The 14,308-nt window shown below is 43.7% G+C and overlaps 1 protein-coding gene and 1 long non-coding RNA gene across 2 annotated transcripts; one reads left to right on the top strand and one right to left on the bottom strand.

Annotated features, from left to right (window-relative positions):
* Positions 1-4,826: 4,826 nt before the first annotated feature.
* LOC141425760 (uncharacterized) lies at positions 4,827-7,087 on the bottom strand. Its single transcript, XR_012450847.1, has 2 exons — positions 5,789-7,087; positions 4,827-5,331 (listed from the first exon to the last, which is right to left on the bottom strand). It is a non-coding gene; the product is annotated as an uncharacterized lncRNA (long non-coding RNA).
* Positions 7,088-9,083: 1,996 nt separating this feature from the next.
* Positions 9,084-13,754, top strand: LOC109684032 (keratin, type II cytoskeletal 6A). The gene is made up of 9 exons (XM_020160193.2): positions 9,084-9,709; positions 10,562-10,776; positions 11,106-11,166; positions 11,321-11,416; positions 11,532-11,696; positions 12,162-12,287; positions 12,428-12,648; positions 12,822-12,856; positions 12,957-13,754. The coding sequence occupies exons 1-9, from the start codon at positions 9,170-9,172 to the stop codon at positions 13,217-13,219; spliced, it is 1,722 nt and encodes a 573-aa protein (XP_020015782.1). The 5' UTR covers positions 9,084-9,169; the 3' UTR covers positions 13,220-13,754.
* Positions 13,755-14,308: the final 554 nt, after the last annotated feature.

Genomic DNA, 14,308 nt, shown 5'->3' with positions numbered 1-14,308 from the left:
ACATGCTGAGGTGTTTGTTGTTGTTGTTGTGTGTGTGTTATTTTTTAAATATCAGAGCCAATCTACTTGGGGTAAGGAAAATAAAGAAAGAATACAAAGTGAATGCTGGAGATCCCTGTAATGGATATGAAGAATGTCACAGAGAGGCCCAGAAGCACTGAACATGGCTGAGAATTCTTTGACTTGGATTCTCTGAGATTGAGGATATGATGACAGAGAAAAGAAAAAGAAAGACATTTAGAAAGCTGAAAAGAAAAAGACTGGAAAAAATGAACAATGTGCAAGATCTGTTGTGAGAATATGCAGTAAGAAAAGTTATAACGCACATGCAATGAGAAAGCTAGATGAAAAAGAAACAGAGAAAAGCATGGAAGAAATACTGGAGGCAATAATAACTGAGAATCTCTTAAAATTAATGTCAGACCCCAAATCACAGGTTAAGTAAGCTCAAAGAACACCAAGAAGGATAAATTTTAAAACATTCACGTATTCAAAAATGTATATCAACACATATTTTCAAACTGCCAAAAATCAAAGAGAAAAAAAAATCTCAAAAAGAGCCAGAAGAAATAAACCAGGTTATCAATAGGGAGTCAAGGTAAGAATTACATACAACTTCTTCACAGAAACCATATGAGCAAGAAGAAATTGTCAGAAAATCTTTAGTGCTGAGAGAAAAAAAAAACCCCACAAATCTTGAATTCGCTATCTTCCTAACTTATCCTTCAAAAGTGAAGGAGAAATAGAGTTTTGTAGACAAAAACTGGAGAATTTGTTGCCAGTAGTCCTGCCCTTCAGAAAATGCTAAAAGAAGTTCTTCACAGAGAAGGAAAATGATATGGGTCAGAGACTGGGATATAGAAAGAAAACATTGAAGAGGGAATAAGTGAAGGCAAAGTAAAAGTTTTTAGTTTTTCTAACTTTATCCAACAACACTTGTTCAAAATTATAATAGCAACACTGCCAGGGTAAACTTCATCTTAGAAAACTAGAGAAAAGAAAAGTAAATTAAATTCAAAATAAGCAGAAGAAAAGAAATAATACAAAATTAGAGCAGAAATCATTGAAATGAAAACCAGGCTATTAATAGAGCAAACTAGTGAAGCAAAAAGCTGCTTCTTTGAAACAATTAATGAGACCGGTAAGGCTCTAGTCAGTCTAAGAAAAAAGAGAGAAGATATAAATTACTGATCTTAGAAATGAATGAGAAGCGTCCCTATATATCCCACGGGCACTGAAAGAGTAATAAAAGGAATCTGATAAATGAAATGAAATGGACCAATTTCTTGAAAGACACAATCTGCTAAGATATAAGAAGAACTAGAAAATTTTAATACTCAATTAGAGAAATTGAATTAATAATGAATAACTTTCCAAAATAGAAAGTACCACACCCAGATGGGTTCAATGATGAATTCTACCAAGTGTTTAAGGAAGAAATTGTACCAATTCTTTATGATTTCTTCCACAAGATAAAAACAGACTTCCTAACTCACTATGTAGGCAGCATTGTCCTAATACCAAAATCAAAGGCGTTGAAATAACAGAGGACTACAGACCATTATCTCTCAGAAATAAAGGTGTGAAAATCCAGGCTGAAGGTGTAGCTTAGTGGTAGCATGCAGAGGTTCTGGATTTGATTCCCAGCATCACCACCCTTAAAAAAAAGGCTAGGTACAGGGGCAAGTGCCTGTAATCCCAGCACCGGGGAGGCTGAAGCAAAAGATCATGAGTTTAAAGACAGCCTGGGCTAACTCCAGATCAGCCTGGATTACATAGACAGACCCTGTCTCAAAAAAGTGAATAAACAGCATAGGTATAAAAAACCCTCACACAATATTAGGAAATTGAATCTAACAATGCATAAAGTAGAATATACCATGACCAATGGTAATTTATTCCAAGTATGTAAGCCTGGTTCAGCGTTTGAAAATGAATTAATTTACTTCATTGCAAATACTGACTGAGGGGGAAAAATCACATGACTGTATCAATAGGTGCAGAAAAAAATCAACAAAAATCCAACACCATTCACAACAAAAACGCTCAGCAAGATGGATGTCTTGGGGAACTTTTAAACAAAAATTTACAGGAAACCTATGGTTAATATATTTAACCATATATTTCTCATATATAGTGAGAAACTATGTGAGCTTTCTCCTAAGTTCAAGAACAAGGAAGAAATGTCCCCTCTCATAACTTCTTTTAAAAATCAGCTGGAAGTCTTGGATAATGCACTAAGATGAGAAAAGGATGTGAAAGGTATACAGATTGGGAAGACAGAAATAAAACTTTGTTTGCATGGCCTGCTTATCTAAGCAAAAAATCCTAAAGATTCACACAAAAATTCCTAGAACTAAGTGATTATAGCATGGTTGTAGGATAATATACAAAAGTTAATAATTTTGCTATCAGAAATGAACAATTGGAATTTCAAATTTAAAACAAACTATTTATACTAATATTCTCCCAAAATGAGATACTTGATATAAATCTAACAAAATATACCCAGAACTGCAGAGAAAAACTATAAAACTCTGATGAAAGAAATCAAAGAACTAAATAGATGGAGAGATACTTCATGTTTATGGATAGAAGACAATATTGTCCAGATGTCAGTTTCTCCCAACTAAATCTATAGATTCAATGCAGTCTCAAACTCCCAGTGAGTTAGAGTATACTGACAGTGATTCTAAAGTTTATATAAGGGCTGACAGAGAGGCTCGAGAGGTGGAGCACCTGCCTAGCAAGGGTAAGGCCCTGAGTTCAAACCCCAATACCACAAAAAAAAAAAAAAACCAAAAACCTAAAGTTCATAGAAAGACATTAAAGACCTAGAATAGTCCCTCACAATACTGAAGAAGAAAGGAGGAGGAGCAGAAGGAGAAGAACAAGGAGAAGAAGAAGAAAAAGAAGAAAGCCAGAACACTTACAATATCCATCTTCAAGACTTCCTTATGAAGCTACAGTAATCAAAACAGTGTGTTACAGTGAAAAAAAAAAAAAACCAACAAACAGGCTAATGGAACATAACACGGAGGCTGAAATAACCCCAAAGAAATATAATCAGCTGATTCTTGACAGAGAAGCAAAAGTAGTACAGGAATGCAAAGATAGTCATTTCAACAGAGGGTGCTGGAAAAAGAAATAATCGAGAAACAGTCCTTACACTATCCACTACATTAATTCAAAATTGATCACAATGCTTAGTATAAAATGAAAAAGCATAGAACTCCTAAAGGTAACGTAGGAAAAAACCCAGATGACCTGAGGAGTGGCATTGACTTTTTAGATATAATACCAAAGTCGTGAACCATGAAAGAAATTATTGATAAATTAAGACTTCTCCTCTATGAAAGACAATATTAAAAGAGTGATAATATTAGCAAAAGATATATCTGATAAAGGATATAGACTGTTATAAAAAATATACAAGGAACTTTCAAAACTTAATAATAAGAAAAACACAACCTGACTATAAAAATAAGCCAAAGTCTTTAAAAGATACCCCATTGAACAAAGGATTACAGTTTCTTTAGAGGAGATGGACAGAAATGTGTTGGGAATGGAACCTGGATTAACTAATCAACTGTTCTACCCTATGGTCCAGACTTTCTTAGCCATGTTGTGTGCTGCTGTGCCTGTCTGGAAAGACTCAGGCTATTCCTTTCCAGTGGCTGAGGGAAGGACAGGAGACAGGGGAAAGAAGTTATCAGAACCCCCCTGAGGCCTCAATTGCAACATTAGTTCAACATACTTGTGTCAGAGTTATCAATGATCTGTACTTAATCCCAACCTGAGGCTTCAGGTGAGCTCATAAAGGATTAAGAATGGAAGGAGCCATTAGAAGCCAAGAAATTTCAGCAGACAGCTAGAGGCTTGTTTGCTGTCTAGGATATTTATACTATAAGAATCAGGTGATTTCTGGGTGAACTTGTTCAAGGTACACTGTATGCATGTACGGATTTATCACAATGAAGTCCCCCATATATCTTTTTGGGTAGGATTACTCCAAATTATCCCAAGTTTGGGGAAATTATCTATTACATTCTAATTGACCAGAATTTTCCCCTTTACTGAAATAAAGGGTGTTTAATTATACTGTAAACATATTAAGACATGGTTCCTTAAGACAACACCTCATCCAATCCCATATATTATTTAAGCCAGGTGGCACCTTATATATCTCAGTGGAGGATTGTTTGAGTATTTCCCAAACCCAACTGAATTTTTGTAAAAAAAAAAAAATCACAAAAATGATATACTATAATGAAATGGGCCCTATAGCAGTGAACAAGTAGAAACCAGAATCTCAGAGATAGGAATAAGAAGGGGGTGTAGGGACCTGAACAAGACAGTGGAAAGGAAACTGGTGCACTGGGGACTCCTCTCGGAGATTTCCCTGCTCTTTCTGGAGGTCTGGCCTGGATCCCTCCAACCCCTGTTCTTATGGAAGACTTTGGACACATGACAGAAGGTGAATCTGGCCCTTGTTATATTCCAGAGGACTTTCTGCCCTGCTTATCTCAAGCATGCCCTCGCCTAGTCCTGTCATTCAGCTAGTCCCTTTCTACCTTCTATCCTCTCTAAAGTGCTTTTTGTCACCTCCAGCATCACTTCTTGCCTTGGATCTCAAGATAACTCATTCATGAGGTGTATTGCTTCTACTTGTTTCTCTGCATTGATCAGGAAGCCAAGGGCTGTCCTATCCTTCCAAACATGTCCTCAGTCCTTAACCTGATTCTCTACTTATCAATGCCTTGAATGTTCAAGTTCACCTTCCTACCCAATATCAGTATATACAAGGCAAGTAAAAAACAATGGAATACTTTCAAAATGTATTACTCAGTAACTAGATTCTATATGAACATGAACCAAAATCAGTTTATGAGGGACAATCAGAGTCATTACTGCGACTGTACAAACACTCAGATGTGCCCCTCATTGGACAGGACAGGCATCAGTCCTGCAGGCTAACAATCATATCCAATTCATCCCAGACCTTTTGTCACATGTTACTTTTGGTGGTTGAAATGGCAGCCATAATACTTCTCTTGGTCCCCTCAGTTCTCTGAAGGAGAGATTCTTGACATATCCCCACAGAGAGGTGACAGCTGCGGATTTGAGACCATGGTGCCAAAGAGAAGGTCAGTGCTTGGAACCAATAGTCGAGCACTGTGGGAAAGTGTCCTTTCAGTGACCTCTGGACTCCATGAGCCAATCAACCTGATGCAGAACTCCATCCTGCTGGAAAATAGAGTTGTCAGAGAGTTTCTGCAGTATAGAGAAAGTCACTCAGATATCCAGTTCAGATATGCCACCCAGTATTCTCTGCAAAAAAAAAAAAAAAAAGATGGATCATGTGTGTTTGAAAATTAAGAAATATAGAGGAAGCTCTGCAGTTTAGTGCATGTTATGTGTTCATAAACAGCCTAGTTACTACATAAACAGTTTTGTAAGTGCCCATATTTTCTGCTCTATTAAGAAGTTGCACATTCCACTCCACCCCTGAAGCTGCTGCCTGTGTTCTTTCTCCTTGGTGCTCCTCCAGCACTGGGCTGTGTCTGTGGAATTCCCGGGACAGCAAAATCCTATGCTGTGGCTTGCAGGATTAGGTCCAGCCATAGTGATGGCTATAGCCTAACCCTCTTTCTCAGCACCAGTTCCACCCAGAGAGACAGAAAGACAAGGAAAATCATCTCAAGGTGACTTTCCATGGGCTCAGGCTTCAGAATCTCCCTCCTGTCCCTCCTCCATGTTGGGGACAGAGCAAACAGCACAGGCTAACCTCTGAGTTGAGAACCAGACATTCGGCATTCCATGGCAACCAGAGGCAGCTCCAGACGGGATGGAATGGGGGCTCTCCTGGCAGAAAGAAAAGGCTGGGTTCAGCAGCTCACTGGGGAGGAGGCTAGTTGTCATCGAGTTACTCACGCCGCTTGCTTCTCTCGCATAGTTGCCTGAACTCTCACCCTTTGTTCTAATCTTATTATGAAGGTTGGCCCTTCCCTACCTGCTCCTCTGAGAAAACAGAGCTCCCCTGGGCTCCACCATGGGTGATGACTCATCCCCGTAGATCTCACCTAAGAAGGCAGTTCTCTAATCTCCCTGGGGGTTTCTGCTGCCTAGTATCACAATCTCCTCTGGGTGCTAAAGCAGGAGGCAGAGGGAAGAGAGTTGGGCTCCAGAGGGTGAGAGCAGCACAGTCCAGACAGGGCTGCAGGCTGAAAGTGGGATGGGGAACACCCAGACAAATATAGAAAACCAAGGGCAGGGAGCCAAGTACAAACTTGCCCTGTAAGGGTGGTGGGGCTGAAGGGAGTGGAATCACAAGTGGATCTGCTCATGGTGAGGGGGGGGTCTTCCTTTCCAACTCTACCTCCACCATCTTGGAAACCCTCACCATCATTCATGAGCCCTCCCAGCTAACTTATTCTCTACTAGAATCACTGCAACTGGTTCTCAGAGCTTCCTGGCAGATGTCAGGAAATGAAACATGATACTTCATACTGCTGGTGCTGCTGGTGTATGTGCTAAGCCTGAGATTGGATAAAATGAGCTTAAACCATCCTCTGATAAGCTCACTGATTGAACAGGAGTTCCTTGCTGCAATTAAATGACACACCTCATTGGCAGTGAGTCCACCCTCATCCTCCCTCATCCTCAAAAAGATATAAAATCAGGACTGAAAAAGGAACCGATGGAGTCACCTGTGCTGGTTGATGGCATCTGTGCTGGTTATGCAAAGCACAGAGGACAGCCTGAGATCCAGCAGAGGATGAGCAGGGAGCCTGGTTTCAGAGGAGGGAGACCAGCCTTCCGGCTCCTGCCAAAGACTGATTCTGTCCGACCACGCTGTTTCCTTCCAGGCACTTAGACAACATGATACATCCCTGGGAAGGAGATGGGTTCTGTCCTGTGTTGCTGCTCTGAGCACCTGCAAGCTTGCAAGTCACTCTTCTGATCCCATTGCTCTCTGACCAATGCAGTTCTTGCTGGCACAAGGCCAAAGCCCCCCACATGGCTTCCTAGGTCCTTACTACTGTGGCACAGGCTTGTCATGTTGGCTTTGTACTTCTCACTCTCCTCCAACCATCCTCTCCTACACATATACACTGCATCATGTTCCCATTCTTGAAGCTTCTCATGGATCCCTGCACACCAAACTTCTTTACACTTCCTTATAAAACTGATAGTAGCTCATCTTCATCAATAACTTCTGTGCCAGACACTGCTGGATTTGCACATCAGTTATCTCATATCAGCCTCACAACAGCACTGTGAGGTAGGTACTATTTTTACTCTGCTTACAGGTGTAAAAATAATCACAAAAGTGCTCAGCAATTTGCATAAAGACAAACTGGAGCCTGGTCTAACCCCAGGGCTTATGGTCTGAACCAAGTGTTGGCAGAGATTTTCTTTAAAGGAATAAAGTGAATACTTTTGGCTTTGCAAGTCACAGTCTTTGCTGTAAAGTAAGCAGTTATAGACATTGGACATTGACATAGACATAGGACAAATGCAAACTGCTACTATCTGATTTGCTCTCTTGTCTTTCCCAGCCCAGCACCACCCATGCCACACCTAAACCCCTAACCCAAGAGACTAGAAAGAATCAGTGTACCAGACCATGAGAGGCAGCACCTGTTTCCCAGAACTGGGTGGAAGCACATTCTTCATGAACCATTGTGCAACCAGGGTGGAGGGAGGGCAGCTGCTTCCGTTGTCTGCAGAAGGTATCTCTTTCCTGCCAGACGCTGAGTTAGCACCTCTTTGGCCAGGGAACTCCCTACCCTGATGGATGCTGAGCCCCCAACAGGTTGGAGAGAAGGGACTGGGTTTCAAACTGTTCCTCAGTCTTGTACTCAATGTAAGAGTGGACCTTTCCTCCCACGGTTCCTCCTTTAGCCAAATGTGCTCAGAGAACGACACACCTAGAATTGTTCTCAGGTCTCCTCATGTACTGTATGTGATGTGTGGACTGGAAAACATGAAATTCACTCTGCTGTAAAGCAAGCAACACTCTCATTTGACATCCTGCCTTCCCTCCAAGAAAGTGTATAGAGATTTGAGATGTCAAGTACTGAAATATAAATTTAAATTTTACTTGTGAAATCATCATACTTGTAAGAGCACATTTTAGTCATTCATTGCTTCCAGAAGCCCCTCAATGTTCTGTACACACCCTACTAGGATGTCTTATTCATGATTCCTAAGAAATGTCAAAACTGATGGGAATAAAAATTCTGTGAATTCCTTAGCTATTTTGGTCTTCCTCATTTTGGATTTTTTAAAATTGAAGCTCTGAGTAAACATTCCAAATCAGCAGAGAGGAAGATGTGTATGAATTGCAACTGGAAAGACAGCTTTCCATGACAATCAGCCAGATGGGAAAGCAAATAGTAGTGAGGAAGGTGTGGGCAGGATGGAAACTCCTGTGGAGGTCAGGTGATGTCTACTCCTATCCTCAGGAAAGTGCCAAGTGGGTAGTCTATCACACAGGACACAGAACAGTGCTCTTATGATGAAAAAAACACAGCTCTCTACCCACTGACCATCGAAAGGAGTGTCATGTCTGCAAAATATCCCCATCCTACTGGGAAGTACAGCTAAGAGCTTCAGAAGAACGGGCTCAAACTTGGAGGAAAAAATGCAGCAGGCTATTTCTTGCTTGGTACATTGGGCAAATGCTAGGACACCCTCAGGGAGAGTCCCACTCCACTGGGAAGGGAGGAGCAGGTGGAGATGAAAACCTGTGTGGTAAGGGGGCAACAGGGAGTGGCTGAATAAGCAGAAGGAAGGGACAATTATCACAGATCAGCTCCTTGTCTTCTTTGTTTGAGAAATGACTAAGTCATGACTTCAGTGACTTTATATCCAGGCTCATTGTGTTGAGATCAAGTCAAGGCTGGAAGGCAGGAGAATTTCTCTATGACTAAAGGAGGCCAAAAAAGCAATCTTCATGTTTCATACCTTTCTAGAAGTTGGGGGTGATCTCATTATTTGTAAAGCCCAGCCCTTCCCACTCTGCAAGCTCACCTTCCAGGCCTCAGCCCAGCCCATTTGCACCATATATAAGCTGCCACCCGCAGCCCATCTCACTCATCTGCTCCTCAGCTCTGCCCTGCAGTCACTCCCGCCATCCTCAGACTTCGCATCTCCAGGAACCATGTCTAGCAAATCCACCATCAGGACCCAAAGCACCAGCCGCCGTGGCTACAGTGCCAGCTCAGCCAGAGTCCCTGGGCTGAACCGCTCTGGCTTCAGCAGTGTGTCCGTGTGCCGCTCCAGGGGCAGTGGCGGCTTCGGGGCAGTGGGCGCAGGAGCTGGCTTTGGCAGCAGGAGCCTCTATGGCGTGGGGGGCTCCACGAGGATCTCCATGGGAGCAGGCAGCTGTGGCATCGGTGGCGGATATGGCAGCAGAATTGGAGGTGGCTATGGCTTTGGAGGTGGAGCCAGCAGCGGATTTGGTTTTGGCGGCGGAGCTGGTGGTAGCTTTGGGCTTGGTGGAGGAGCTGGCTTCGGTGGTGGCTACGGGGGCGCTGGCTTCCCCGTGTGCCCCCCTGGAGGCATCCAAGAAGTCACCATCAACCAGAACCTCCTGACTCCTCTGAACCTGCAAATCGACCCCACCATCCAGCGGGTGAGGACAGAGGAGCGCGAGCAGATCAAAACCCTCAACAACAAGTTCGCCTCCTTCATCGACAAGGTGAGGGGAAGGCCCAGCCCTCCGTGGGACATTCAGAGACCTTAGCTACAGACACAACAAACTTCCTGCTGTGGGGGGAGGAGGGGCTAGGGCACGGGAAGGGGTCTCAGACTAATGATATGATTCCAGGAGGTGGGAACATTTAGAACTGCCTGGTGTCCTCCATGACCCTCATTCCAGCTGATGATGACCTTACACACTTGATAGCCCAAAAGCACAGATGAGGCAAAGACAATACCAGACTATGCCTTCCCTTCTTAGGATCTGAGAGGTTGCAAACGAATGCCAGGGCTATGGGACCGGTTATTCCACTTGGGAGTCAGGGAAGAGGGGAAAAGTTAAAAAAAAAAAAGGATTTTTCTTTTCTGAGAAAAGAAAATAGAGCCATTTTTACAATATGTAGAAATGCTAATTTACTCGAGAAGCAGCTAATTGCACAACTGGGAAATTTTAGAGGAGATGCCTGTGCTAAATGGGAAGATAGATAGGATCCTAATCCTTGGGCAACATTTACATCCTTTATAACTGAGATCCTACCCATAATTAAAAAAACCCTTGTGCAATAAATCAATACATACTATTTTTAAACTAGATTTGTGATTGTACCTATAAAATAGAGAAGGAATTGGCTCCATAACTTGGAAGACAAGACCCTTAGTGGGCCGTTGAAATTTCCCTAGGAGTCTATATGGTGCAAAAGAAAATGGGTGGGGGGCAAAATGCTGATTCTCAGCCCCTGTATGTGCTCAGGACCATGCATCATGGGGAAGCCCAGGCCCACTGGGACCTGCTAACAGACACTTCTTCCTTCCTACCTTTGCCTAACAAATGACCACCATCTTTTGTCTCCAGGTGCGGTTCCTGGAGCAGCAGAACAAAGTCCTGGACACAAAGTGGACCCTGCTCCAAGAGCAAGGAACCAAGACTGTGAGGCAGAACCTGGAGCCTCTGTTTGAGCAGTACATCAACAACCTCAGGAGGCAGCTGGACTCCATCACTGGAGAGAGAGGCCGCCTGGACTCAGAGCTCAGAGGCATGCAAGACATGGTGGAAGACTTCAAGAATAAGTGAGTTAAGGAAGAGGAATGGGTTGTTTCTAAAACTCACACCTCTAAACTGGTAGTGACCAGGTCTAGATGTGGGCACCACTCTTAGCAAAATATGTTGATGAAAAGAAAATCACAAATTGTGACCAAAGAGTAAATATGTAAGATCAAAGGGTTATGGGAGAGTAAAGAAGTGAAAAATTGTAGTAGCAACAAAAATGATCTTTTGGCTCTGTGTGGCAGAAAGGATGAATTTTGACATATTCCAATTACAGAAAGTATAGGATCACAGGCTGCCTTTATTTTCCTCCACTCCCTGGCTCAAATGTGCTATACCCTTCTTCCTGTAGATACGAGGATGAAATCAACAAGCGCACAGCAGCAGAAAATGAATTTGTGACCCTGAAGAAGGTGAGCTGATTGAGTCAGGAGCGCAGGTTCTCTGCTGAAGGAGAGCCATGGCTCTGCACCTCTGGCTCATTTGAGAGGAGGGCTGCCGGGGAGACAAAAGATGGAGGGCGGGGCAGGAGGGCTCAGCTGACTCCATGTTGTTGACTCTTTCCAGGACGTGGATGGTGCCTACATGAATAAGGTTGAGCTGCAAGCCAAGGCCGACAGCCTTGTAGATGAGATCAATTTCCTGAGAGCCTTCTATGATGCAGTAAGCATCCCTGCCTCTCACCCTGATGGGGCTCTGGAAAGGGGGAAGAGATGGGTATTGGGAACCTCTGGAAACATCACAGGCACAGGTGACATTAAGACCTTGTGTTCTTTAGGAACTGTCTCAGATGCAAACTCACATCTCAGACACTTCTGTCATCCTGTCCATGGACAACAACCGTAACCTGGACCTGGACAGCATCATCGCTGAGGTCAAGGCACAATATGAGGAGATTGCTCAGAGGAGCCGGGCTGAGGCTGAGTCCTGGTACCAGACCAAGGTGAGCAGTGAGGTGGCAGCTGCTGAGAAATCCTGAGTCCCACCCTAAGGGGGTCTACTGAAAAGATGCTGGGATCCTGTCACAGAACGTGTGTCCTATACTCAGAATAGACATTTAAGGAAACTGTTTCCCCAGGTAGGAGCAAAAGAACCCAGATGTCAGAGATAAGGACCTAAACATCTTTGCTTTAATCTTCACTCTGAATGCCGATCCTCAGAACACAGTACAGAGCACTATCAGTTCCAAAGAAAGTAGGCAGTCTATGGTCTCCAAATCAGAATGGTCTGTGACCCAGTTGTAAAGTATCCAACAGCCATGGAACCTCAGCTTTTCGTAAAAATTTTGTAAAATTTCTTGAGGAGAAGCCTTTAGGTCAATGTTACTATTTGCCTAATTCAGAAGTAAAAATTCCCATTTGTATGAGAAAACACACATAGATTTTCTCTCTTTTTAACTAATCTACAGTATGAGGAGCTGCAGGTCACAGCAGGCAGACATGGGGATGACCTGCGCATCACCAAGCAGGAGATTGCTGAGATCAACCGCATGATCCAGAGACTGAGATCTGAGATCGACCACGTCAAGAAGCAGGTACATCAGACAGGAAGGTTTGGAGTTCTTTGGTGTCATTTCCAGGCTCCAGGACTCTTCTTTACTTGAAATGAAGAGCCAGTACTAACCCCTTCCTGAGCACTTCACTACAAGTCCATTTCGTTTCTCCCTCCTCCCAGTGCGCCAGCCTGCAGGCCTCCATTGCCGATGCCGAGCAGCGAGGGGAGATGGCGCTCAAGGACGCCAGGAGCAAGCTGGAAGGACTGGAGGACGCCCTGCAGAAGGCCAAGCAGGACATGGCCCGGCTGCTGAAGGAGTACCAGGAGCTCATGAATGTCAAGCTGGCCCTGGATGTGGAGATTGCCACCTACAGGAAGCTTCTGGAAGGCGAGGAGTGCAGGTGAGTAACTCACACACTTCCTCTAACCTCTGAGGACATCATCAAATTGTCAGGGACTGAGCCCAAGATTACTGGACACTGGCTATTGTCATAATGGCTACTATCAGGGAACTCTTTGGAAGATAGTTCTTAATGATGGCTCCCTAGTTCTCACTCCTGTGTTCTTCTCCTAGGCTGAATGGTGAAGGTGTTGGACCAGTTAACATCTGTAAGTAATTGAACTACCTACCTACCTTCCCCAGCCCTTGTGACCTGGCTCAGGAGGGCAAAGTGAGCTCATTCTGTTGTGTCCTTTCCCCTTTCCACAGCCGTGGTGCAGTCCACTGTCTCCAGTGGCTATGGAAGTGCCGGTGGTGCCAGCAGTGGCTTAAGCTTGGGCGGGGGCAGTGGCTACTCCTATAGCAGTGGCCACAGCCTTGGAGGCGGTCACAGCCTTGGAGGCGGTCACAGCCTTGGCTTCAGTTCTGGCAGTGGCAGAGGCATCGGGGGCAGCCTCAGCTCCTCTGGGGGCAGCACCTCCACCATCAAATACACCACCACTTCCTCCAGCAAGAAGAGCTACAGGCAATGAGATCCTGCCTCCGGCTCTTGGTCCCCCAATTCTTGACCCTTCTGGCTATGGAGCCCTCTGTTCAGGTGCTTGTCACCCCCTGGCTTCCTGTCTCTGCTTCCCAGTTGAAGCTGAGGACGCTGTGTGTTCTCATTATTCCTCTATTCTCTGTGCCTGCTCCTCCCAACCCCAGTTGCTCTCCTGCAGAATGTCACCTCTGACTTCACATCATGATTCAGTCACACCTGGTGCCTCACTTTGTTGCTAAGTTACCATGCGCCTGTCTCCATGGCTCTACCTCTGAGCTGAGCATGACAAGAAAATGATCTCTGCTCCCTTCACTCTAGATATCCTTGCCTGGATTTGGTCCTACTCAAGAGCAGGTGTCTTCCCCTTTAATTCCCATTAGCCCCAAAACACCCCATTGACATCTTCTTTGAAATATCTAATGTGAACAAGTGAATAGTCCTGTGATGTACAGAATCTGTAGCCATGTGATGTCCTCTCTTTTCTTTGCTCTCTTGTAATTTCTAAATAAAGCAGATTTATAAAATAATGCATTCCTCACCATTGCCTTTCTTTAAGGTCAAAAGTTCTTAACTGCTTCATTTGATAAATGATTTCTTTAAAAAGATTCCCCAGGGTTCCCACTATCCCCACTCCTATTAAACATAGTGCTGGAATTTCTAGCCAGAGCAATTAGACAAGAAGAAGAAATAAAAGGAATACAAACAGGTAAAAGAAATTGTCAAAATATCCTTATTTGCAGACGATATGATCCTATATCTTAAAGACCCAAAAAACTCTACCCAAAAACTCTTAGACACCATAAACAGCTACAGTAAGGTGGCAGGGTACAAAATCAACTTACAAAAACCATTAGCTTTTCTATACACCAACAATGAACAAACTGAGAAGGCATATATAGAAACAATTCCATTCATAATAGCCTCAGAGAAAAAAATCATATACCTAGGAGTAAATTTAACAAAGGATGTGAATGACCTCTACAAGGAGAATTATAAATACCTGAAGAAAGAGATTGAGAAGACTACAGAAGATGGAAAGATCTCCTGTGCTCATGGATCAGTAGAATCAACATAGTAAAAA

This window comes from Castor canadensis, chromosome 8, assembly GCF_047511655.1.
Source record: "Castor canadensis chromosome 8, mCasCan1.hap1v2, whole genome shotgun sequence".
NCBI lineage: Eukaryota > Metazoa > Chordata > Mammalia > Rodentia > Castoridae > Castor > Castor canadensis.
This window is presented reverse-complemented; position numbering and strand designations above follow the sequence as displayed.

Excerpts from the sequence above, each read along its gene's own strand:
- LOC109684032 (XM_020160193.2), top strand. The coding sequence starts at position 9,170 with ATGTCTAGCAAATCCACCATCAGGACCCAAAGCACCAGCCGCCGTGGC. Across the intron at positions 10,777-11,105 it reads GTGGAAGACTTCAAGAATAA|ATACGAGGATGAAATCAACA; the intron begins GTGAGTTAAGGA and ends TTCTTCCTGTAG. Across the intron at positions 12,857-12,956 it reads TGTTGGACCAGTTAACATCT|CCGTGGTGCAGTCCACTGTC; the intron begins GTAAGTAATTGA and ends CCCTTTCCACAG.